At 47.8% G+C, this 24,489-nt stretch overlaps 2 protein-coding genes across 3 annotated transcripts in view; one reads left to right on the top strand and one right to left on the bottom strand.

The window, feature by feature from the left end:
• The window catches only part of LOC122921867 (toll-like receptor 2), a 41,258-nt gene that overhangs the window by 13,564 nt on the left and 3,205 nt on the right, over positions 1-24,489 (bottom strand). The window lies entirely within an intron of this gene.
• LOC122921868 (sperm acrosome membrane-associated protein 6-like) lies at positions 7,918-10,821 on the top strand. Its single transcript, XM_044272158.1, has 9 exons — positions 7,918-8,013; positions 8,636-8,880; positions 9,081-9,155; positions 9,246-9,311; positions 9,405-9,437; positions 9,546-9,623; positions 9,713-9,816; positions 9,921-10,080; positions 10,265-10,821. The coding sequence occupies exons 2-9, from the start codon at positions 8,670-8,672 to the stop codon at positions 10,561-10,563; spliced, it is 1,026 nt and encodes a 341-aa protein (XP_044128093.1). The 5' UTR covers positions 7,918-8,013; positions 8,636-8,669; the 3' UTR covers positions 10,564-10,821.

The raw sequence follows: 24,489 nt of genomic DNA, 5'->3' as shown, positions 1-24,489 counted from the left end.
TTTAGGGCATCGCCACCACATATGGATAATATCTGCTTTAGAGTTTTCACATTTTGGACATACAACTGCGATAATTGAGTAACTCCATGCGCTGGATTCCTCAGGCACCTACTCACTTGCCAGTACCTCCTCCATTGTTCCTCAGTTATTGGGCCTAGATCCTTTTCCCATGCTATCTTACTAGTGCACCCCCCCCCCACCCCCATCTATGACTACTCTTAATTTTTTTTTATATAATATTGACACCAATCTATAATGACCCCTCCACTCTAGAATAAAATCATATCATGTGTACATAATGCCCTAGGTAAATATATCAAAACACACTCTGCCTATCATCACCTAAATTCCCTAGTATCTCTTCCTTTGACTTCAATGCCCCATCCTTAACATATTGTGATAAATACCCAAAAAACTTTTGTTGTCCAAAATTTAGCCTCTTGAACAAAAGTGCTATCCCCCTGTAAGGGATCATCTCTTTTCAGGGGGTCACACTCACAGATATCTTCGCAGACACGGTTATAATGTCCAAACTCTTGCTTTATTTCAGACACTTCAGCAAAGCACAGGTTACGAAGTCGCAGCTTCAACTTATCACGTAGAAAAGCCTAGAAACAGTGAATTTGCAGAATCAGCTCTGTTAACTTCAAGAGACTGTATTTTGTACTGCTGCAAACAAAGTCAACATCAGTAACAGTTGTGAGTGGCATCTCACCACCGTCTACCTCATTATTACCACTACTGGTTGTACCACCATTAACGGTACTGGCGTCACGACAAAAACCATCAAGGGACTCAGCCGCAACAAGCACCCTAAGCACCCCTAACATCAAGGGCACCTCAACCACCATCTTGGCTGATGCTTTACCTACACAGAGCGTGCCCCGGAGGATTTCGTGCTGTCCACCTCAACACTGTGCTGCCGGCCCAGGGAGGCTTTCTGCTAACCGTGAGTAACTGATGAACTGTGTGTTATAATTTGGCCCCTCATCGGTCCACCGTGCACCTCACGTGTTGCCCCTGCGCTACTGGCTGGCTGCATTCTCATCACCTACCCCGGAGGTTCTACCCCCCCCATAGACCTTATGATTGCGCCATAGAGTTAGTAGAAGGTGCCAGGTTTCCTAAGGGACTTATTTATAATCTCTCTAAGCCCAAATGCAAGGCCATGGAGGATTATAGTAAGGAAAGCCTCAGTAAGGGGCACATTAGACCTTCTCTCTCTCTCCTATGGGAGCGGGGTTTTTCCTCGTTAAGAAGAAGGATGGTGGTCTTAGGCCTTGTGTTGATTACCGGAAATTGAATAAGATCACTATCAAGAATAGATACTCTCTCCCATTGATTCCGGATTTATTTAACCAGGTTCTGGGGACAACCTGGTTTTCTAAGATTGACCTGAAAGGGGCATATAATCTAATCCGAATCAAGGAGGGAGACGAATGGAAGACGGCGTTCAATACTCCGGCAGGACACTTTGAATATCAGGTTATGCCTTTTGGACTCAGCAATGCCCTAGCTGTGTTCCGAAACTTTATGAATGATATTCTTAGAGCGTTTTTAGGTAAATTTATTATTGTCTATCTTGACGACATTTTGATATTTTCTCCTGATTTCAAATCTCATGTGTCTCATGTCAAACAAGTATTAGAGGTGTTGAGGGAGAACCAGCTATCCGCTAAGCAAGAGAAATGTGTCTTTGGTGTACAGGAGATACTGTTTCTAGGGCATGTCCTGACCCCTCACACCTTCAAGATGGATCCTGGTAAGGTACTAGCTATTAAGGAATGGGTAAGGCAGTCATCCTTAAAGGCCTTACAACGGTTCTTAGGTTTTACCAATTACTAGCGTAAATTTATTAAGAATTTTTCAATAATTGCTAAACCGTTGACCGACCTCACTAAGAAAGGGGCGGATTTGGAGAACTGGTCTACTGAGGCCATTACTTCATTTGAAACACTAACAAAGGCATTCAGTAGCGCTCCCATTCTGATCCAGCCTGATCAGGAGAGACCTTTTATTGTGGAGGTGGATGCGTCTGAGGACGGCGCTGGAGCAGTCCTTTCACAAGGTCCTGCTAGTCTAACTAACCTGAGACCGTGTGCAAAAATGTTCTTCCACCGAGAGAAACTACGACATAGGGAATCGGGAGTTGCTGGCCACAGGGTAAATCTTTTAGGGGTGAAGCCAATGACACGGTTTATCACATACAAGATTTTATTAATTGCCGAACAACTGGCGTAATTTATTTACTTACATGTGTCTGTGGTCTGCGCTATGTTGGTAAGACCTTTAGAGAACTGCGCAAGCGTATGTGCCAACATATTAGTGACATGCGCAACAACAGGGATACTCCTATAGGGCGACACGTACAGACCTCTCACAACAGCCGTATCTCATCGGTCAGCTTCATGGCCATTGAACATATCAGAAAACCACAACGAGGCGGGGACTGGGACAAGAATGTTGGTGGACCTTCACATTAAATACCATTACCCCTTATGGCCTCAACGAGCAATTACATTTAGGTTGTTTTTTATGATCACCCCCATGTGGCCTGTTATATGTGATTATATACCCTGGCCACATCCCGGTGATTCCGGGTACTTCTTGTTAGTCGCTTGGTCTTCTATCCTGCTAACTAATACCTCTTCTTTATGGTCTGCTTAGAGGGGCACTACATATACTTTTTGTCCCTCAGCATATAGGGAGGTGGACGGCTGGAGTAATAGTCTCTTAAACCCATTGTGAAGCATTTCTTCTCCTCCCCCTCCATTGTTAATACCGGGTTCATGCCCTTCTTCTGGTCACATATTTTACTAATGACCAAGAGGGTGCACCCTCCGCACTGTGCCACACTATATACATTGTCACTTGTCCTATGGCACATACATGCGGCGGTGAGGAACTATTTTTTTCATCTGTTAGTGTTCACCATGTTTCAGATGTCTTATAGGCATTGCCGCCGCATCATGCGCATGCGCGGTCACATGATCGATAGACTCCCGATTACGTGACCTTGAGAGCGCTGTGGCATCCTCTGACGTCAGCAGCCGGCGCCCAGTCACATGACGCAGACGTTGCTGCTGGCATGCGTTCCACCAGGCCCCTCTTCCATACAATGGGGCTGTTGTATCTTGCGCACGCGTGGTCACTTGACCGCTGTACTCCTGATCACGTGACCGCAAGAGCGCCGTCGCACCCCTCGACGTCATCAGCAGGCGTCCGGTCATGTGACGCGGACGTCGCTGTAGGTATGCGTCTCACCTGGCCGCTCTGCCTGTTTAATGGGTCTGCACGTCCACAGATGCCGCTGGACTTTCCATCTAGGTGGTGTCTTCCCCCATCGGGTCCACAGCCATACGCTGACTGCAGCCACCAAACAGTACGTTGCCATTTCCCCCACCGTCTTTCATGTGGACGAATGTGTTTTTTTTGCTCATTATTTTTATGTGGTCTTTTTCTGTTATGTTTTAGGCTACCCCCTATTGTTGAGCTAGCTATACGCCAGCTGTGGGTACTATCGACATACTCCATGTCCCCTGAAGAATCTAGGGGTTCATATTGAGGAAACGCGTCGGGGCACCTTTTTTTTCATATCTATAAGTCTATCATTATAAGCTTTTTAGCCTATACCTTATTATTCCCATATTTGGTATATGGTCCTTTTAGTCGCTGTCTAGGGCTTTAACAGGGCATTCAGCGTAGGACCAGAGTTCCAGCCGGGGTCACCTCTTGCGGGGCTTTTTGGACCTCGTTCCAAGGATTTATGTGTAGGGTGGACTAGGCCAAGTAGGGTTTCATCAGGGTCAGCGTACACACCATACCACCCTCCACTTCCATCCTTTATCTTGCCTCTAGTCACCCGTTAGTCCACCATAGGTGCCCACGGTGACACCCATGGCAGTCTTTCGGGCTCCCGTAACTCTCAATTTTGGGCCATTAGCCTAGTGCTTTTTTCTGTGTTATGCATTGTGTGGGCACTTATTCCACCATTGATGGTTCTATTGAAGTCTTTCATGGTCTTATCTCCATGACCAAATGAGCTTCTATACCACCATTACTTACATGTTTGTTTGTCTGTAGGGGCATTTTTTACCCTTATATTTATTAAAAGTGAAGTTTTATTTAGTAACTGCCCCCCCCCCAGTACACAATTTTCAGCTTTGGAGCAATATTCAGGAAGGGCTTTACCTGTCTATCCTGACTGACCTTCCTTATTTTGCAGTACAAGGACATCCCTCTTGTCCTTATATCTGACCAGCAACAGGTTTTCACTGGTAAGGGCACGGGTCTCACCCCTGGGATAGGTACCTGGGGGGGAAGGTGGGTAGGGAGGCAGTGTTGATTTTTCCGCACGGTCCCACAAGCGGATGTGGATCAGAGAAAGGTCTCAAAAAAGGTTGGACTCCAAACCTTGCATTCACAAGACCCACTCTAATGGAAGAAGCAGCACCCCAATATCTGTAAGCAAAACTAGTGACAAGTGCTTCATAAATATGGTGCTCATTCTAACCACTCTATTTCTCATTATCTTCACCCCTGACAACTGGCAAAAAATTATTTGATAAATCTGTTTTTTTTTCTATTACAATGTTGGCTGCCTGCAGTCACCACCAGGGGGAGCTCAGTGCACAGGAATGTATACAGTTACCATTCACTGGAACCTGAAATCTTCTCTTTGCATTGAGCTCCCCCTAGTGGCAGCTGCATTAATTACATCTTGAGGGGAAAGGAGTTTAGTTCTGGGACCCCCTCCCCCAGACCCCGTGGCAGTTGCTTGGTTTGGTCTGGTACGCTACTTACACAGGCAGAAAATCATCGTCGCTCATTATGTCCTGTGTAGACAGGGCCGGCCTTTGGGGTGTGCGGGCTGTGCGGCCGCACAGGGCGCCATAGCAACAGGGGCGCCGGGCGGCCGACAGCCCGCAATGTAATATGGGCAGGCGAGGCGGCACTTATGTTCCCCCCCCTCCTCCTCCCTCCTCCCTCCTCCCTCCTGTATTCAGCAGGGGGCGCCCGTTGCGGTTTAAAAAAAAAAAAGTTGCTTATATAAGTTCGGGGCGGGTGGCGGCGCCCCTCATTCTGCGCCGCCTGAGTGGCTGAGGCTGAGCGCTTGCCGCTCTAAAGAATCCTGCCTGTGCCTGTTAATGTAGCGTGGCCGAGCTCTGTTAGGTCCGCGGTACAGGAGCTTTTGTTTCCTGTACCCGGCCGGACTGACAGGAAGTGCTCACTTAGTGTGCACTTCCTGTCAGTCCGGCCGGGTACAGGAAACAAATGCTCCTGTACCGCGGATCGAACAGAGCTCGGCCACGCTACACTAGAGGTGGAGGTGGGAGTAGAAAGAGAGGGGGGAGGGGGGAGGAAATAATGAGAGTGATGGGGGGGGGGGGGGAAATAATGAGAGTGATGGGGGGGGGGGAGGAAATAATGAGAGTGATGGGGGGGGGGAGGAAATAATGAGAGTGATGGGGGGGGGGGGAGGAAATAATGAGAGTGATGGGGGGGGGGGGGAGGAAATAATGAGAGTGATGGGGGGGGGGAGGAAATAATGAGAGTGATGGGGGGGGGGAGGAAATAATGAGAGTGATGGGGGGGGGAAAATAATGAGAGTGATGGGGGGGGGGAAATAATGAGAGTGATGGGGGGGGGAAATAATGAGAGTGATGGGGGGGGGGGAAATAATGAGAGTGATGGGGGGGGGGGAAATAATGAGAGTGATGGGGGGGGGGAAATAATGAGAGTGATGGGGGGGGGGGGAAATAATGAGAGTGATGGGGGGGGGAAATAATGAGAGTGATGGGGGGGGGGAGGAAATAATGAGAGTGATGGGGGGGGGGGAGGAAATAATGAGAGTGATGGGGGGGGGAGGAAATAATGAGAGTGATGGGGGGGGGGAGGAAATAATGAGAGTGATGGGGGGGGGAGGAAATAATGAGAGTGATGGGGGGGGGGGAAATAATGAGAGTGATGGGGGGGGGAAATAATGAGAGTGATGGGGGGGGGAAATAATGAGAGTGATGGGGGGGGGGAAATAATGAGAGTGATGGGGGGGGGGAAATAATGAGAGTGATGGGGGGGGGGAAATAATGAGAGTGATGGGGGGGGGGGAAATAATGAGAGTGATGGGGGGGGGGAAATAATGAGAGTGATGGGGGGGGGGGAAATAATGAGAGTGATGGGGGGGGGAAATAATGAGAGTGATGGGGGGGGGAAATAATGAGAGTGATGGGGGGGGGAAATAATGAGAGTGATGGGGGGGGGGAAATAATGAGAGTGATGGGGGGGGGAATAATGAGAGTGATGGGGGGGGGGAATAATGAGAGTGATGGGGGGGGAATAATGAGAGTGATGGGGGGGGAATAATGAGAGTGATGGGGGGGGAAATAATGAGTGATGGGGGGGGGAAATAATGAGAGTGATGGGGGGGAAATAATGAGAGTGATGGGGGGGGAAATAATGAGAGTGATGGGGGGGAATAATGAGAGTGATGGGGGGGGGGGAAATAATGAGAGTGATGGGGGGGGGGGGAAATAATGAGAGTGATGGGGGGGGGGAAATAATGAGAGTGATGGGGGGGGAAATAATGAGAGTGATGGGGGGGGGAATAATGAGTGATGGGGGGAATAATGAGAGTGATGGGGGGGGAATAATGAGAGTGATGGGGGGGGAATAATGAGAGTGATGGGGGGGGAATAATGAGAGTGATGGGGGGGGAATAATGAGAGTGATGGGGGGGGGGAATAATGAGAGTGATGGGGGGGAAATAATGAGAGTGATGGGGGGGGGGAATAATGAGCGTGACAAGGGAGAGGGGGGGGAATAATGAGAGTGACAATGGAGTCCCCAGAGCCAGACTGCAGCCAGAGTCCAGATCATCTTATTGTCCTGGTGGTAAGTAGACAATGCAATATGTTTATTATTTAATTGTTTAGTTATTAATACTACATTGGAAACAAATTTTCTCAGCTGGACACCGGCCTACACTGCGCATGCGCTGGGAGCCTCACCAGCGGTTAGGGTAGGGAAAAAGCACTGGCCCGTACGTAATTTTTCCCTTCCCTAACCGCTGGTGAGGCTCCCGGTGCATGCGCAGTGTCGGCCGGTGTTCAGCTGAGAACATCCATCCGATCACTGCGCCTGCGCATTGGCCCATAGTTTTTCCCTACCCTAACCGCCGGCGAGGCTCCTGGCGCATGCGCACTCTGCTGTGAAATTTCCCTAACCTGTCGTTGTGCGCCTGCGCGGCGCTGCACACCTCCTCACGTCATGTCCGGTGCGACCGGAAGTGACGAGGGTAGGGAAATCTCACGAACTAGGGAAGTATAACATTACACCGGCCTTTGGGGTGTGAGGGCTGGTAACTACTTGGTTGGATAGTCAGCCAGCCTATGCCATGATGCCAGCAACAAGCAGTGTTTTTTTTTTTTTTTTGGGGGGGGGGGGCGCCACAAGGTTAGCTCGCACAGGGCGCCTGAACACCTAAGGCCGGCCCTGTGTGTAGAGATGAGGGACTCAAAGTTCACAAAGTGGAATTCGATCCGAATTACATGAAAAATTAGATTCACATCAAATCCGAATTTTCTCACGCTACACGGCAACGAATCGCATTTGCAAGTTCAGGGAAAGATTATTTAAGGTGTAGGGAAAGGATAGGGATGGTCACGCACATTATGTTTCATTGTAGAAAATCCGTTCCATTCATGTGAATGGGGTTGTTTTGGCTGGAAGCACATGGGTTTCTCCGAGCCTCATTCAGATGGATGGACTGATTCTCAGCCGCAGTGAAGGCGCCTCAGGCTTTAAGTTCATTCACGTCACTATTTCGTACGAATCCTAAAACAACTATTATTTGATGGATGGTATTTTGTAGGTAAAGATGGCCGCTCTGCATGTCACCCAGCACCATGCCTGTGCATTGTGATGTCACCCAGCAGCAATCTCTATTGTGATGTCATCGGGGTATATAAGGAGGCGCTGGGCACAGAGCAGTCACTCGTCAGTTGGATGTGACACGTGAGTACTCCATCATTACCATGTCTGTACCTGTAGCTGAGAAATAAGTGCCCCCTTCCCAAATCCATACCCTCCTTTCTTCAGGCTTTGGATATTCCAGACCCAATACAGATCTCAAAGCTCCATCTCTATAGCAAAGCCTCTAGACTTCAGGGCATGCTGTGACTTGTAGTTCTACACCAATAAATAATTCAGCTAGACCCATTGGGGGAGAATTATCAAACTGGTGTCAAGTAGAACTGGCTTAGTTACCCATAGCAACCAATCAGATTCCTCCTTTCATTTTTCACAGGTGGAATCTGATTGGTTGCTATGGGAAACTAAGCCAGTTCTACTTGACACCAGTTTGATAAATCTCTCCCATTATATTTATGGTGCAAAACCCATCCCTCATTATCTTTCTAGTACAAGCTGTTGTGGGAGCCTAAGGGGGTCATTTATCAAACTGGTGTAAAGTAGAACTGGCTTAGTTGCCCATAGCAACCAATCAAATTCCTCCTTTAATTTTCCAAACATGCTGAAAAGTGGAATCTGATTGGTTGCTATGGTAACTAAGCCGGTTCTACTTGCCCCCAGTTTGATAAATGACCCCACTTACACTCACGTCTCTCCGTTTTCTCAGGTTCGCAGGCTGAAGGGATTTGTGACAGAACGTCATGCGATTCTTTACCTCCTATTATCTGCTGCTGCAGATCATAGTATTTCTATGTGGAGCTCAGGTAGCGACATCTTGCCTGAAATGCTTCACCACCCCAGCGGACAGAGCCAGCATCTGTTACCATGCGGTCTCGCTGGACACAATGGGGGCCGAAGAATGTCTCCAGAGGCTACACTGGGGCTTTGACCCCCTGAATAACATCTCGATAGGTAACGGCTTCATCTTCTATCTAGTACATGTGTCCTCTCAGGATTGAGCCATTTCCCTGCCGACTAAAGCTTTACTTGTAGCTCATTAACAGTTGTCCGAGCAGGAAATGTCTTCTACATTCTATCCATCCAGATAGCCCCATCTCCATCATAGAGCGCTGTAGGCAATGTCCTAAATCTCATGTGTCTTCTCCTTACAGCCTTCAACCAGATACAGAACATCAGAAAGTATCTCAAGACCTTTGAAAAAGAGGTCAAGAAAATTGAAAAACTATGTAAGTTCCTGAAATCTCAAGAATTTCCCCAATTTCTTTTGAGTCATAAATAGTAAATGTAAGTTTTCCCCCAAAAATTTTTTCCACCAGCTTGGGTCGAACAGTTTGACAAAAAGATGGCTGAATTTGTGAAAGGCGTGAAAGATCGTGCCGCAAGTAAGTGACTAAAGATCCTCATAAAGAGCCAGGAGACACATTCTGTATATATCACATCATCCATCCTTAACCATATTTGATTCCTTCCATTAGGTCATCCACCGGTGGAATGCAGACCTCCATGTGGTGAGTAAAGTCATTAGATGTGTCAATTTGAGGAGTGGCTTCCATTACATACATGGGTGGGGTCATCATTTACCTCAGACATTAGACCCTCTCTATTTCTTTCCCTAGGGCTTCAAAAAGCTGCCCGAATCTTCTCATGCAGCCGCTGTGCTGAGGAGGACTGCAACATCCCGGTGACCTGTCCCCGTAAGATCATTTCTACCATTAGTTTGGGAACCTCTTATGAACCTGTTAGCTCATTGCTGCATGTCATTGACCGTGGTTTCCCATTTCAGTTAAGGACATCAAGGTGGAAGAGCTGGAAGAGACCAGAATCTGGTGCACGGCGTCCTTTATCCTTCCCGATCATCCGAAGGTTGTTTGGAAGTACGCCAAAAACGTAAGTCGCATATACCATTCTATTACAGTGCAAATTTATACTGCCATTTATACTCCACATAGGACACATGTCTCATACGATGTCATCAATGTTTTCACTTTCAGATCAAAAAAACGGATTTGAGTAACTTTAAAGACTTCTACATTGGGGATGACCTGGATGTACACATCAAGCCAACCAGAGTCAGCCATAAAGGAACCTATGCCTGTGAGATAATTGATGAGGATGATGACATCATACTCCGAAGATTCTTTTATCTCGATGGTAAGACTTAGTTTTCTCTCTCGGATGTTCTCTTTTCTGGACCATTCGGATAAATATATATATATACGATAAGAAGCCCCCCCCTGCCTCTGCTCTTACAGTAAAGAACTATTTCTGATAACTTCTCAGTCTTTCCAACGTTCTCCTCATCGCCTTATTTATTGTATTCTCTTCTGTTTTTCAGTGACGCAGACTAAATCCAAGGCAGTCGAGGAAATAGAAGCTGAATTCCATCGAGCTCTGGCAGAAAAACTACCTACCCAGGAGGAAGAGGAGGAGAGGATTGAACATGGTCCCTCCACAAAAGACATCATCCTCACCTTCCTCCAGAGCCATGTCAGCTATGCCATCTACGCTGCTGTCTGCTGTCTAATTGTCACCGTATTGGTCGGGTTCCTTTGGCGTCATGCCCTGAGTGTAGACTGGTCGAAAAAAACACCAGGACCAAGAACCAGCTTCCCACCAGAACACTACCTGCCATAGAACAAATCAGCCATCTGGAGTCAACAACAACAGACTCCCAAGTGGTATCACCAACTACCCCTAATCTGCAGCCAACCATCTCTGCAGAAAAAAAAACTATCCCTTACACCCCCCCTCCAAAAAACAAACAAAAAAAACTATTCCTTACCCCAAACCTATCCTATATCCTACCTTACCTAAAAAAGAAAAAAAAAACTATTCCTTTCCTATCCCTACCTTACCTAAAAAAGAAAAAAAAACTATCCCTTACCCAAAACTTACCCCTTACCCCCCCCCCCCAAAAAAAAAAAAAAAAATATTCCTTACCCAAAATCTATCCCATTTTTCTTTCCTATCCCTACCTTACCTAAAAAAGAAAAAAAAAAAACTATCCCTTACCCAAAACCTATCCCTTACCCCCCCCCCCCCTCCCCCCCCCCAAAAAAAAAAAAAAAAAAGAAATCCTGCAGAAGCACAGTGAGAACCACTCAAGCCTGGAGCAGTTATCACTTGTCAATATGATACACCCTGAAAGGACCAGGAACGTGTCCAGGAGGCAGAGGAGGAGGCCACCAACCCATCTATTTTAACTTGTAGCAAAACCAAGACTGCAGAGGCACAGTGGGAACCCCTCAACCCTGGATGTGACTTTCATCATTGGTCAATGTGGTGCACCCTGAAATGACATCAGGATAAAGAGGATCACCATCAAATCACCTCTAGTTTGTGCTATAAGATCTTGCTGGATTGTTACCAAAAGAATTATAAAAACTAAAATTTAAATTTTTTTTTTTCTTGAGTAACAGTTTTATTATCTAAAAGGTACAAATCTTCTACAAAGAGGGGGAGGGGGGGGGGCGTAAGGAGGAAAGAACCAGAAGGTTTGTAAAGGGGGATCAGAGGTGGAAAATGGGGCAAAGTTCAGGCTATCGCCTATCCTCGTGGCCCCTCAGCAGGGCTCTGTGTGAGACCACTCACACAGAGCCTCACCAGGACTCTGCTTCACAAAACACTCCAGAGTGAGACACACCAAATTCCAGAAATCCGATTAAATGGAATCCCTGGACGTGAGCATGCCCTAAGTCCCGGACTGGAGCATGGGGAACAGGCACCCACCCAGCACATTGCCTGTTCCCATTAAAAGCCCGCCCTGAAATAGCTGAACCAGCTACACTATCTATATGGTGTCCCCCAACTACTTTAGTGGACACCTGGACTAGGGCTTTTACTCCACCAAGGCCAGGCCCCTTTGTGACACGCTCCTGGTGCAAACAACACCTCAATGTTCACATTGCCACCCCCCAAAGTGTTGTTATACCAAAGAGGAGTTATTAGTGTAAAACCCTCCAGACCCAAATGTTGTTTAAGCGTGGCCCAAGAACCCACCAGGGATTTAACCAATGGAATCTTATATGCTCTTTTATATAATTGTTCTGATTCAAGGAGTACAAAAATATTTGGCAATGAACCTACACTATTATTCACTAAGTGCTTTAAGAAATCCACCTTCTCCCATTTCATCATCATTGCAATGTTAGACGCTAAATAATAAAGCTTCATATCCAGGACTTCCAAACCTCCATAATCATAAGCCCTAGTAAACCAACTGAATTTACTTCCTAACCCTCTTAACTGCCCACAAGAGGTCATTAAACTGTTTTTCCATTTCTTTAAAGACAGCTTTGCCTAAATAAATAGGACAATTCCTAATAACGTACAGTAATTGGGGTAGTAAAACCATTTTAATTAATCCTATCCTATCTGCTCTATGTATGAGTAGTTTATTCCAGATCTTAATCCGATCTTTAATCTTACGAAACAGCGGTGCGAAATTCAATTCTATAAATCTAGAAACATCCTTCGCTATTTCTAACCCCAAGTATTTAAAACTATCCTGATGGTCCATCCATTACCTCAGTCTTTTCACACAATGGAAGCAGTATTGATTTATTCCAGTTAATTGTTATACCCGAGAGACTACCAAGTTCATCCATCAGTGCCATAACATGACTTAAAGCCCCATTGGTATCACCCAAAAAAAAAGAAAATCATCCGCATAGAGTGATATTTTGTCCTCGCTTCCCCTCACTCCAAATCCCTGAAGACCTGAATCCTGTCTTATCTTGGTTGCCAATGGTTCCACCACTAAGGCAAAAAGTAGAGGAGAAAGGGGGCATCACTGCCTCATGCCCCTCTCAGTACAAAAATTCTTAGACTATTGACTGTTGACAGATATCCGTGCTCTCAGAGGCAAAACCAAAATAACCCAAAGTTTCTCACAAAAAAAACATCATGATTGCCCACCCATTGAATATTGGTGAAGATTCTGAAGAGGTTTAAAGAAGTAGATCTTCCGGGAATAAATCCATTTTGATCCTCATGCACCAAGTGCGTGATTACCCCCTCAATCTTTTCGCCAAAATTCTGGCCAGGATCTTACAATCCTCATTCATTAACGATATTGGACGGTATGAGCCCAGATCCAATCTATCCTTCCCTTCCTTAGGAATTAAAATAATTTTTGCTCCCCCCATTGAAGTAGGTAAGCACGCCACTCTATTAGAATATGAGAAAACTTCCATCTGTTCGTTCAAAACTCTGTCTCTTTGAATTATCATTTTTTTCCTCCATATTTCCCAATGTTAACGTTAAGTCATCTTCCTTCTTCTTAAACTCTTTTTTTTTCGTTCTATGATCTTTTGGTTTAGCAGTCCTCTCACATAAGCCTTGGCAGCATATTTACCCCAGCAGAGTCCTTATTTATCTCAAAGAAAGAGAGTTGAAAGAAATCAACTCTCTTTCAAAATGAACCTACCCTTGTACCCACCTGGTCTGAGACCAACACTCTACTCTGAAGGGTCACCTGATTTCCAAATACCAAATCAATCCTAGAAAGAGAGTCATAAGTTTTACTGTCAATGATGGATTATGAGTCCTCCATATATCCCACCAACCAAACTCTTGAGTTAACTTCATTAATGATGTAGGACTTAATGATTTTCCTAGTCTACGACGTAAAGTCATAGTTTTATTAAGACACGGAGGCGAATATTGCTTTCTCTTCCTTTACTGATCACCATAGCAGCAAGGAGAAACAAAAAACAAATGCAAATGGTCACCATAGCAACCCATATGTCCCACCCCTACAGCCCCAATATAAGGCTGCGTCCAAGGCGGTACTTCCTCTTTCTCTGCGAACCAGTCCATAACAACCAACGAACAGCAACTCAGGAACAGTCCAAGAACAATCCGCGCCAACGAACCCCTCAGAATCCAAGCAGGAACTCTCCAGCGACAGGATCCACATCAGGAGACGGACTGGAACCAACATCCAAGACTCCCAGCACATCCAACGTGGAAGCAGCAGGAGCCGGAGGGAACAACCTCATCCAAAACAGGAGCAATCAAAGGCATGAAGACTCAACCTGAAAGAACAAGAGAGATAAACACCGATAAAGCGAGGTCATGGCACCAGCCAAAACCCATCTCCAGTGGACACCACAGGCCCAGGACGATGGTAAGCATACATTCAAGCACGAGCACATAATGGCGAACAACTGAACCCTCCCAGCGTACTAACAGACCCAAAACCCTGCCTACCCACTAAGTAGAGGTAAGCGGCCGAACATACCCCCCCCCATACAACCAGAGTCCAGGGGAGGGAAGGGAGGGCAATATTCGCCTCCGTGTCTTAATAAAACTATGACTTTACGTCGTAGACTAGGAAAATCATTAAGTTTTACATCAGACACGGAGGCTTCATATTGCTAGTTCAAAGCTGGTTAACCAAGGGATCAAATAAATGAGGAGGAGGACGGAAATAATACTCACGGAACGTGGAGGAACTCGACCAGTCCGCCAATCGCAGGATGTCCTCCAGGCGAGCACCCGAGACCGCCAAGGAGGTAGACGCCGCCCCGCGCGCCGAATGAGCTGTAAACACCGAAGTGTCCACACCGGCAAGAGCCATAACCCATTTTAACCAACGGGCCAAGGTGGGGCTAGTCACCGGGCCGAACGGGTGACGGATGGAGAGAAACAACTGCGGCACAGTCGGAGACCTGTGAGGACGAGTCCTGGCCTCGTACTCTCTCAAGCAAGCTACCGGACACAAGGCCGGGGAAGCTGGAAAGCTGGGATACGAAACGACCCGGATGCTCGTTTTCGTGCGTCTTGAAATGTTAAATGACACGCCCTCCGGGGTGAAGGATCTGGCGTCGTGGTCCAGAGCCCGCACATCAGAAACTCTTTTACAAGAAATCAAGCAAAAGAGCGTGAGCAACTTCGCGGAAAGCTGACGTAAGGAAAGGTCAGCATTGGAAGGCCAAGAGGACAAAAAGGTAAGTACCAGGGAAACATCCCAAGTGGAAGAAAACCTCGGGCGGGGAGGCCGAGAAAGACGTGCGCCTCGGAGGAGGCGCGAAACGGAAGGATGCTGTCCTGCCGGAACGCCATCAAACCCCAGGTGCGATGAAGAGATCGCCGAACGAAAAAGGTTGATCGTCCTGTAAGCCTTACCCCCTTCAAACAGAGAGGTGAGGAATTGAAGCAACTGAGCTACAGGAGCTGAAACGGGATCCAGGTCCCGTTCCACGCACCAGCCAGCCCAAGTTCGCCAGGCCGCCCGATAAGATTTTCGGGTGCCGGGAGCCCAAGCGTCGTCCAAGAGGCGCCTAGCTGCCTCCGAAATTCCGTCGACCGCTCCTGGAGTCCTGAGAGCCGGCAGGCCATCAAACGAAGGGATCCGTCCAGGAGCAGGGGGTGGAGAGTCCCCTGAGGGCAGCGCAGGAGAGAGGTCGGGTTCGGAAGAAGGACTGGGATGTCCACCAGAAGCTCCAGGAGAGACGGGAACCATACCTGAGATTCCCAGAACGGGACTATCGCCACCAACTCCGCCCGATGGCGACGCACCTGGAGAAGCATCCGAGGAATCATCATGAATGGGGGAAAAGCATAGAGAAGGCCGGAGGACCAGTCCTGCAGAAACGCGTCCGCCGCCATCGCCTCCGGATCCGGGCGCCAACTGTAGAACCGAGGGAGGTGAGCGTTGAGCCGGGAGGCGAACAAGTCCACGGAAAAGGGTCCCCATCTGGACGACACCTCCGAGAAAATCGACGGGTCCAACTGCCAGTCGCTGCCGTCCGTAAGATGGCGGGAACTCCAATCCGCCCGTACGTTGTGAAGTCCCGGCAGGTACTCGGCTTGCACCATGATGTCCCTGGAGAGACAATACGCCCAAAAATCCTTCGCCAACCCCGCCAGGGTAGCCGACTGGGTTCCGCCCAAACGGTTGATGTAGCGAACCGCTGAAATATTGTCCATCCGGAGACGGATACATGCATTGGCCAAACCGTTGGTAAAACTCTTGACGGCCAAAGAGCCGGCCAGCAACTCTAAGGCATTGATGTGCAAGCGCGTCTCGACCTGCGACCAAGGCCCCCCGGTGGAGACCCCGTCGCAGTGTGCTCCCCAGCCCTGAAGGCTGGCATCCGACTCGATGGTGAACTCCGGCTGGAAGCCAAAAATCGCCCTGCCGTTCCAAGCTTCCAGATTGGCGATCCACCAACGGATCTCTTCCTTGGCCTCCGCATCCAAGTCCACCATGTCCGCAAAGGAGGCCCCCGAGCGGAGGTGCGCAATCTTCAAGCGCTGTAGGGCCCGGTAATGCAAGGGCGCCGGGAAGACCGCCTGTATGGAGGATGCCAGCAGGCCGATGATGCGGGCTAGATGACGCAGGGACAGGTGGGCATTGGTCAACGCCCGTCGCAGTTCCTTGCGAATGGACCGTAACTTGTCCCCCGGCAGGCTGAGGGATTCCGAGATCGAGTCCACCGTGAAGCCGAGGAAGTCCAACCTCTGGGAGGGAGTGAGCCAAGACTTCTCCAAGTTGAGTAGGAAACCGAGCGACTCCAGGAGATCCGACGTCCATCGGAGGTGTTGCAGCAGCGACGATCTGGACTGATGCATCAGGAGGATGTCGTCCAGATAAATTATGAGGCGCACCCCGCGACTCCTCAGCCAGGCCATGACCGGACGCAGGAGCTTGGTGAAACACCACGGAGCCGACGACAAGCCGAATGGAAGGCATGTGAATCTCCAAACTTGCCCTTCCAGAGGAAACGAAGGAGATCCCTGGACTGGGGGGCCACCGAGACCGTCAGGTACGCGTCCTTCAGATCCAGCTTCACGAGCCAATCCCCGGGGGAGAGGAGGTCCCGAAGTAGATGGATGCCCTCCATCTTGAAGTGTCGGTACCGCACGATGCTGTTTAGCGCCCGGAGATTGATGACGGGACGCATCTGCCCCCCTTTCTTCTGGACTAAGAAAATGTTGCTTATCACCCCCCTTGAGTGACCGTGAGCTCTCTCTATGGCCCCCTTGAGGAAAAGGGAAGAGAGCTCCTCGTCCACCCGAGCGGAGTCCGATCCCCTCCGAAGAGGGGCCGGCGGGAGCTGTACCGAGCAAGGGGTGTCTATGAGCTCTATGGAGAAGCCCCTGACCGTCCCCAGAACCCACGGGTCTGATGTGATTAGTTCCCAAGCGGGTAAAAAATGCCGAAGTCTGCCCCCTACATAAGGTACCGAAGAATCCCCGACCGGGGTCTGACTTACCGGAAAACTTGCGGGGAGCCGTGTTTCCTCGGAAGGAACGGGAGCGCCATTGTCCCCCTCTGGATGGGAAGAACGTCTGGGGAGACCGCTGGTCTTGAAACGCAGCTCGCTGGGAGAAGGAGCCTCTGGAAACACCCCTGCCTCGGGTGCTGGAACGGCCGGACAGACGGCCCCTGTTGCTGCCGGCCCTGTGAGAGACCCGGCCCTGGAAGACTTTGCGCATAGTGGCCTGCGCCTTGTCCAGAGCGGAAAACGTGCCGACGAAGCGGCTGAGGTCCTTAATAAAGGAGTCCCCAAAAAGTAGGCCTTCCGCCTCTTTGCCCGTCTCCGTCTGGGCGAGATTAATGAGCTTGGGGTCTATCCTAAGCAGGATGGCCTTGCGCCTCTCCACAGATAGGGACGCATTGGTTCCCCCGGCGATGCAAATCGCCCTCTGGGCCCAGCCCGTGAGCTCCTCCGGGTCAATGTGGGAACCCTCCTGTCTGGCGGACTCCGCCAACTCCATAATCTTTGCCAGTGGACCGAAAATATCCAGTAGCTTATCCTGGCAGCCTCTAAGGGCCGAATCCAAACCCTTCTTGGCATTCCACCCAGACTTAGACAAAAACTGGGTCATCTTTGGGTCCACGACGGGCGTGTCGCAGACCTTATGGGGTATAATGGGCCGAGGACACTCAGCCCGTAGTTTACTGCGCGCCTCTTTGGACAGAGGACGACGGGCCCAATGCTCCAGATAGCTGCTAATCTGGGAATCGGGGAGCCACTCCGCTGATCTGGGATGATGGAGGGCCTCAGGATCAAACATGGGGGCCCCGGAGGAATCCAAAGGTAAATTGTCAGCTGAGGTAGTGGAGGAACCTACAGCTAAAGGCATAGCAGGGGGAGTGGCAATGGGGTCGGACCCCCGAGGGGAGTCATCCTCCTCAGAAAAATCAGAAGCCTCTGCTGGATCCTCCGGGCCCGAACCCAGATCCGAGTCAGAGACGGCATCCGCTAGGGCTCTAGCGTGCTTCCACACCCGCGATTTGTCAGCCTGGCGGGGACAAGCTCTCTTACGCGACCTCAGCGCGTCGTCTGGGGTGGTCATCAACACACCGGTCATCGTCTCCTGTCCCACAGGAGGTTCAGCAGCAAAAGAGTGCTGTGCAGTCTCAGGTGGAGCAAGTCTGGCCCCAGCTAGGGGGTGTGCAGACAGGGCCTGGGAGATGGTCTGGGACAAAACCGTGGACATGGAACCCATGGCCTGCAGGATTGCATCAGACACAGAGCGCTGGATGAGTTGCGCCTGTGAGTCTGAGCCAGGGAGACTAATATTGCCAGAGGTTCCACCCCTAGGGGGAGATTGGGCCGAGGGGTCCATGCTGCTAAGTAAAAGAAACAGGGCACCTGTAAGGAGAGGGCAGAGAGGAGAGCCGGAGGCCAAAGAAAACGCAGCGCCAGTTAACTGAGGGGTTAATCACCCCAGGAGCGAGAGGAGAGGAGCGCTAACACAGAGGAACCGGCAGCCGTCACGCAGGAGACCGGATGAAGCGAGATCTCGCGGGAACGGGAACCAAAATGGCCGCCGGAATCTCGCGAGATCTCGCTCCAGACAGCCAGAGTGAGCGCGAAAGCGGGGAGAAAAGGGCGCCGACCAGAGCGAAGACGCGCGCAAGGTGAGGGGCGTGCCAGAGGGGAGTGCCCAGCACAGGGGAGGTAAAATGGCGGCAAGGCCAGAGAATCGGCCCGGCACTGTGGGGAGTCCCAAGTAAAAGTCCCAGGGGATAAACAGAGTTAGACCACAGATCCGATGGCACTGCACATAACCCTGCTACCTGCTGTAGAAGAGAGGGGACGAGCGGAAGGGGCCCCAGGGAAAACGCCGCGCGCGATCAGGTCCCAGTACTACTGGGGTAGGCAGAGGATGCCCCGACAGGGGAAACAAAGATAAAATATATATCTATATCTCGCTGCCTAAACGTAAACACCTAAAGGGAGAAAACAAACCCCAGGGGAGAAATATAACCCGGGGAATAGCCAGAATTAAACTCTTAGGGAATAACAGTCAGCAGATAAAATAAAATGTCACTTATCTGGTGAGCAGCAAGAAAGAGGAAGTACCGCCTTGGACGCAGCCTTATATTGGGGCTGTAGGGGTGGGACATATGGGTTGCTATGGTGACCATTTGCATTTGTTTTTTGTTTCTCCTTGCTGCTATGGTGATCAGTAAAGGAAGAGAAAGCAATATGAAGCCTCCGTGTCTGATGTAAAACTTATATTATTTTTTTAACTTATTTTTTTTAACTTTATTAGTCAATCTATCTAAATCTTCATTTATTGTGTAGTTGAAATCTCCCAGCAATAGCATTGGGCAATTATATTTATCCTGTAAAAAGTAATTACGTTTTAACAGCACCTCATGCCCGTAAGGTGGTGGGATAGAACTCCCTGCCGCTACCCATCTACTTTCTCAAAGCATCCAAACAGGAGGACAGAACGCCCCTCTGCATTGAGAAATAACTGAGCATGAGCTATCTTTATGGATTAGAATACTAACCCCTCTACTATACCCACTGTAAACAGAGTGAAAGTGATAAGCTATTTATTTTCTTTTTAAAAGACCCAATCTGTCTTTTAACATATGGGTCTCCGTTAAACATACTATGGCTGGAAGATATCTACCTATTACACTAAACACTGCAAAATGCTTCATTTTCTCCCCCAATCCTCTTACATTCCAAGATAAAGCTTTAATCAATATCCTTTATGTCAAAACCAATCCCGAAAAAAATATAAAAAAATAAACATTTCCCCCCTTTCCTCTTGCTCTCTCCCATCCTCCCCCTCTGGTGTATCACTCCCACTACTGACGCGAAGTCCACCTCCCTATCCGCTTCTCTCAAACATCAATAACCTGCTTCGCCTTGTTTTACTAGAATACCTCATATATACAATTAATATAGAATACCTTTATATACAATTCTAAGTTTATCAGGATACAAAAGAGAGTAAGCCATGTCCGCCTAACATCAAAACATTTCTCTCTCTGTTTGTGTTGTAGAAGAATAGTCCGGATAAACGGATACTTTTGATCCATGTTTTTCCACAGATTCAACCTCTTTGTCCTTAAACGGCATAATTTTTGCTATTATTGTTCTTGGATAATTACCTACTGCATTCTTCATCGGTGTCCTATGTGCTCTCTCAACTGTAAATAAGTTAGAGAAACTTTCTCCCACCAACCACCTTAGTAATCCAATTTTGAATATATTGTGCACAATTTGCACCCTCTGTTATCTCAGGTATACCTATGAGTCTAATATTTGATCTCCATTCCTGTCACCACCAGATCTTTGAGAAGTTCTGATAGATGTTCCTCAGTACCTCCTGCATGATCTTCTTTTGTTTTGCTTTCGTTTTGACATCTCTCCTCCCTCTCCCAGCTTACATCTATTAGCAGTGATTGCCTCCCTATATATCTCCTCCCCATACTGCCTCACCTTGCGGTTTATATTACATCCTGGATTGTGTTCTCTGCTAGAAGTTGCAAAAGCTGGGTTTTCAGATAAGTCCATTTCTGTATTTGAGGTTTTCCTGTTGGCTTGGTTCAAGGTGACCCTGACTCCCTCCGTATTAAGTGCAGGGAGCTGGTGGTCGTGTCCCCCCACTATTATAGGGTTTGCAGGTGTCATTCAGTCTAGGTACGTGGACATGCAACCTTCTATCACTGAGATCTTTGCATGGGCTGAGAAGACAGGGAAAGCTTCAGGGCTTTAATAGGGGTCACCCTTTTGTTCCTTAGTTTTGGATCAAGCCAGTCGGATCCTTATTTGTAACTTCTTGTTTTCTGTTACACCATCCGTGACATTTCCCTGTCTTCCAGTTCTGTAATTTTCGTGCTAAGGGGCCACATTCTCCCCTTTCAGGCTCTTAAAGGGAACTTGTCACCAGTTTTATGGTGTCCTAACTAAGGGCAACATAAATAAGTGACTGATTCTTTTAGCAAAATGCTGGGTCACTTTCTTTAATTGACCCAGTCAATCTGCCAACATCTTGTATTGAAAAGCTCCTGCTGATAATGATGAGTCATGAATATTCATGAGCTCCTGACTCTCCCCGCCCACCTGCTGCTGAATGACAGTTTGTTTCCATATGAATGAGCAGCAGGTGGGCAGGGGAGTGGCTATAGCTCTGAATTAAATATACGCTGGACTCGATGACATCACGCTGGACTCAAATCAGCTCATTAGCATGCGGCATCTTTGTGTGTATATTATGAGGCGACCATCTGTCACACCAGTAAGTGAATACATCTAAGGTACTTTTTAGTAGTTAATGATTGTATATAATTAGTTAGATTATAATCAAATATCCACATGACAGGTTCCCTTTAAGGTCTTTGACAACTCTGAGCATTTGGTCTTCTCGCTCACTTATCCTTTGTTCTTTGTACTTCAGATTTTAGTTTTCCAATTTGTTTCATTATCATCTCCAACACTAAATTGGTCTGAGACACTGCTGACATAATGTCAGATAATGTAGGAGAACATACAGTATCTGTTGGGGATGATGACGCCACCTCAGAATCTTCCATATCCTCCCCACCAGGGTTTTTTGTTTAGAGGTTGGACTTATTCTGCCCCTTCCTAACTACAGTAGATGGAGCGCCTGGGATCGGCTTCACAGGACGCACTGCACATGCGCCAGCCGGCAATGAGGAGTGAATAAATTAGCAGTGGGGCGGTGCTGAGCTCCAGGAGAAGGGGCGCGGCTGGGCACCAGCGGCCGGAGGGACAGCCCCTTGGGCACCTTACTCAGGTAATTACCATATTAATGGTAGACAACGGACAACACTTAGGGCAGTAATACTAGCATATTTTAATACAAAACAAGCAAACTGATGTGATGATGTTAAAAGCTCTGTCACTAAAATCCAGGTGACAGAATCCCTCTAACCATTGTTACCTCCAAAGTATTACCTCCCTCCACAACAAACGCCTTTCTTTTTCTCTCTTTCTTTTTTCTCCCTTTCCCTTCTTCCTCCTACCTACCCCACCTTTCCTTTTTGAATATAAAGTCTCAATTAATACAATTAACGATCCCATAAATCCTCCATATTTGAATTAGTGGCAACAATGAAAAAAAAAAAAAACCCCAGAGAATATTCTTTAGTGAGTGACTAAGTTTAGTCCAACATCGCCTCAAACAAGAGCCTTCATTCCTCAGTTGTACGTCGTTAGGCAATAGAATTCTTCCATGGACTCCAACTACACATTAAGAGGGTTAATAATTATTTCATAGATATAAGTGAATGTAGGCACAGCAGAGATGCAGAAGTCCAGCGTTGGTGTACTGGAGACCAGATGATGGGTGATAAAGTACTGCACCGAAGCAGTAGTTAGTAGTATCATGTCTATGCCATGAATAGTAGTTCTTATAAACACCACAATCATACATACAGTTAGGTCCATATGTATTTGGACAGAGACAACATTTTCTAATCTCTGTTCTGTACATTACCACAATGGATTCAGATGCAGTTGAAGTTCAGACTTTCATCTTTATATCAGTCGGTTGAACAAAATGATTGCTTAAAAATATGAGGAACTAAAGCGTTTTTTAAACTCAATCCCTTCATTTCAGGGGCTCAAAATGAAATAATTGTAAATAAAATGTTAATTTCTAATGTTCCCCTTTGTTGGCAGTGACTGCCTGTAGTCTTGACCTCATGGACATCCCCAGACGCCGTTTCCTCCTCTTTAATGCTCGGCCTTTACTGCCGCGGTTTTCAGTTTCCAGTCTGTCTGAAGTTTAGTCTTTAACCAGTGAAACGCTCTGTTGGGTTCAGATCCGGTGACTCAGCCATTCTAGAATATTCCACGTCTTTGCTGTAATAAACTCCTGGGTTGCTTTGGTTTTATGTTTTGGGTCATTGTCCATCCGTATTATGAACGCCGACCAATCAGTTTGGCTGCATGGGACTGGATCTGAGCGCACAGTCTGTCTCTGACAACCCCAGAATTCATCCGGCTGCTTCTGTCCTGTGTCCCATCATCAATAAGCATGAGGGCCCCGGGGCCACTGGCAGCCATGCATGCCCAAGCATCACCCTGCCTCCGCCGTGTTCTACAGACGATGTGACATGCTTTGGATCATGAGCTGTACTGAGCCTTCACCTTAATTTTTTCTTTCCATCATTCTGGTAGATGTTGATCTTGGTTTCATCTGTCCAAAGAATGTTCTTCCAGAAGTGTGCGGGTTTTTTAAGATGTTTTTTAGCAAAGTCCAATCCATCCTTCTTATTCTGGAGGCTGATGATTGGCTGCACCGCGCAGTGAACCCTCTGTATTACGTTCATGCAGTCTTCTCTTTATGGTAGATTTGGAGATTGATACACCTATATCCTGGAGAGTGCGGTCACTTGGTCGGCTGTTGTGAGGGGGCTTCTCTTCACCATGGTAATTATTCTGCCATCATCTACCACTGTTGTCTTCAATTGGCGTCCAGGTCTTTTTGCATTGTTGAGGTCACCAGCGCTTTCTTTCTTTCTCAGGATGAACCAGACTGTAGATTTTGCCGCTTTTAATAGTGCAGCAATTTTTCGGATGGGTTTTTTCTGTTTTCGCAGATAAAGGATGGCTTGTTTCACCTGTATGGAGAGCGCCTGTGACCGCATGTTTACTTCTAAGCAAAATCTTCAAAATGCAAGCACCACACCTCAAATAAACTCCAGGCCTTTTATGTGCTTAATTGAGAATGAAACAATGAAGGAACTTCCCACAGCTGCCCATGAAACAGCCTGAGAGTCAATTGTCCAATTACTTTTGGTCCCTTTAAAAACAGGGTGCCACATGTAAAGGAGCTGAAACTCCTAAACCCTTCATTCAATTTTAATTCGGACGTGGCGATATGTGAGATATGTTTATTTATTTATTGTTTATATATTTCATATGTAAAATTGGGAAGGGGGGTGATTTATACTTAATATTTTGGTGTGTTTTTTTTTTACTTTTTATTTAAATAACTATTTCCCCCCTTAGGGGCCAGAACCTGGAATCTTTTGATCCCTTGTCCTATTCACCCACATAGATCTCTATTACAGTGAATAGGATCTTACACCCTCCCTGCTGACCTGGGCATAGTACACAGCAGCAGGGAGGTTACCTTGGAGGGCTTTAGTAGTGTACTGGCTGCCATGGTAACCGATCGGAGCCCTGAAATTTCACTGCTGGGGCTCCGATCACAACTGCCACATTACCACCAATGAGGAGGAGGGGAGAGGACCCTGTGGCCACTGCTACCAATGTTTTTAATACAGGGGGGGGCCCACTGCACCACCAATGATAATTAACGTTT

The sequence above is a fragment of the Bufo gargarizans genome, chromosome 11 (assembly GCF_014858855.1).
Source record: "Bufo gargarizans isolate SCDJY-AF-19 chromosome 11, ASM1485885v1, whole genome shotgun sequence".
Classification (NCBI taxonomy): Eukaryota; Metazoa; Chordata; class Amphibia; order Anura; family Bufonidae; genus Bufo; species Bufo gargarizans.
Note: the sequence above shows the minus strand (reverse complement) of the source record. Positions and strands in the feature narration are given on the sequence as shown.

Excerpts from the sequence above, each read along its gene's own strand:
- LOC122921868 (XM_044272158.1), top strand. The coding sequence starts at position 8,670 with ATGCGATTCTTTACCTCCTATTATCTGCTGCTGCAGATCATAGTATTT. Across the intron at positions 9,438-9,545 it reads GGAATGCAGACCTCCATGTG|GGCTTCAAAAAGCTGCCCGA; the intron begins GTGAGTAAAGTC and ends TTCTTTCCCTAG. Across the intron at positions 9,624-9,712 it reads CATCCCGGTGACCTGTCCCC|TTAAGGACATCAAGGTGGAA; the intron begins GTAAGATCATTT and ends TTCCCATTTCAG.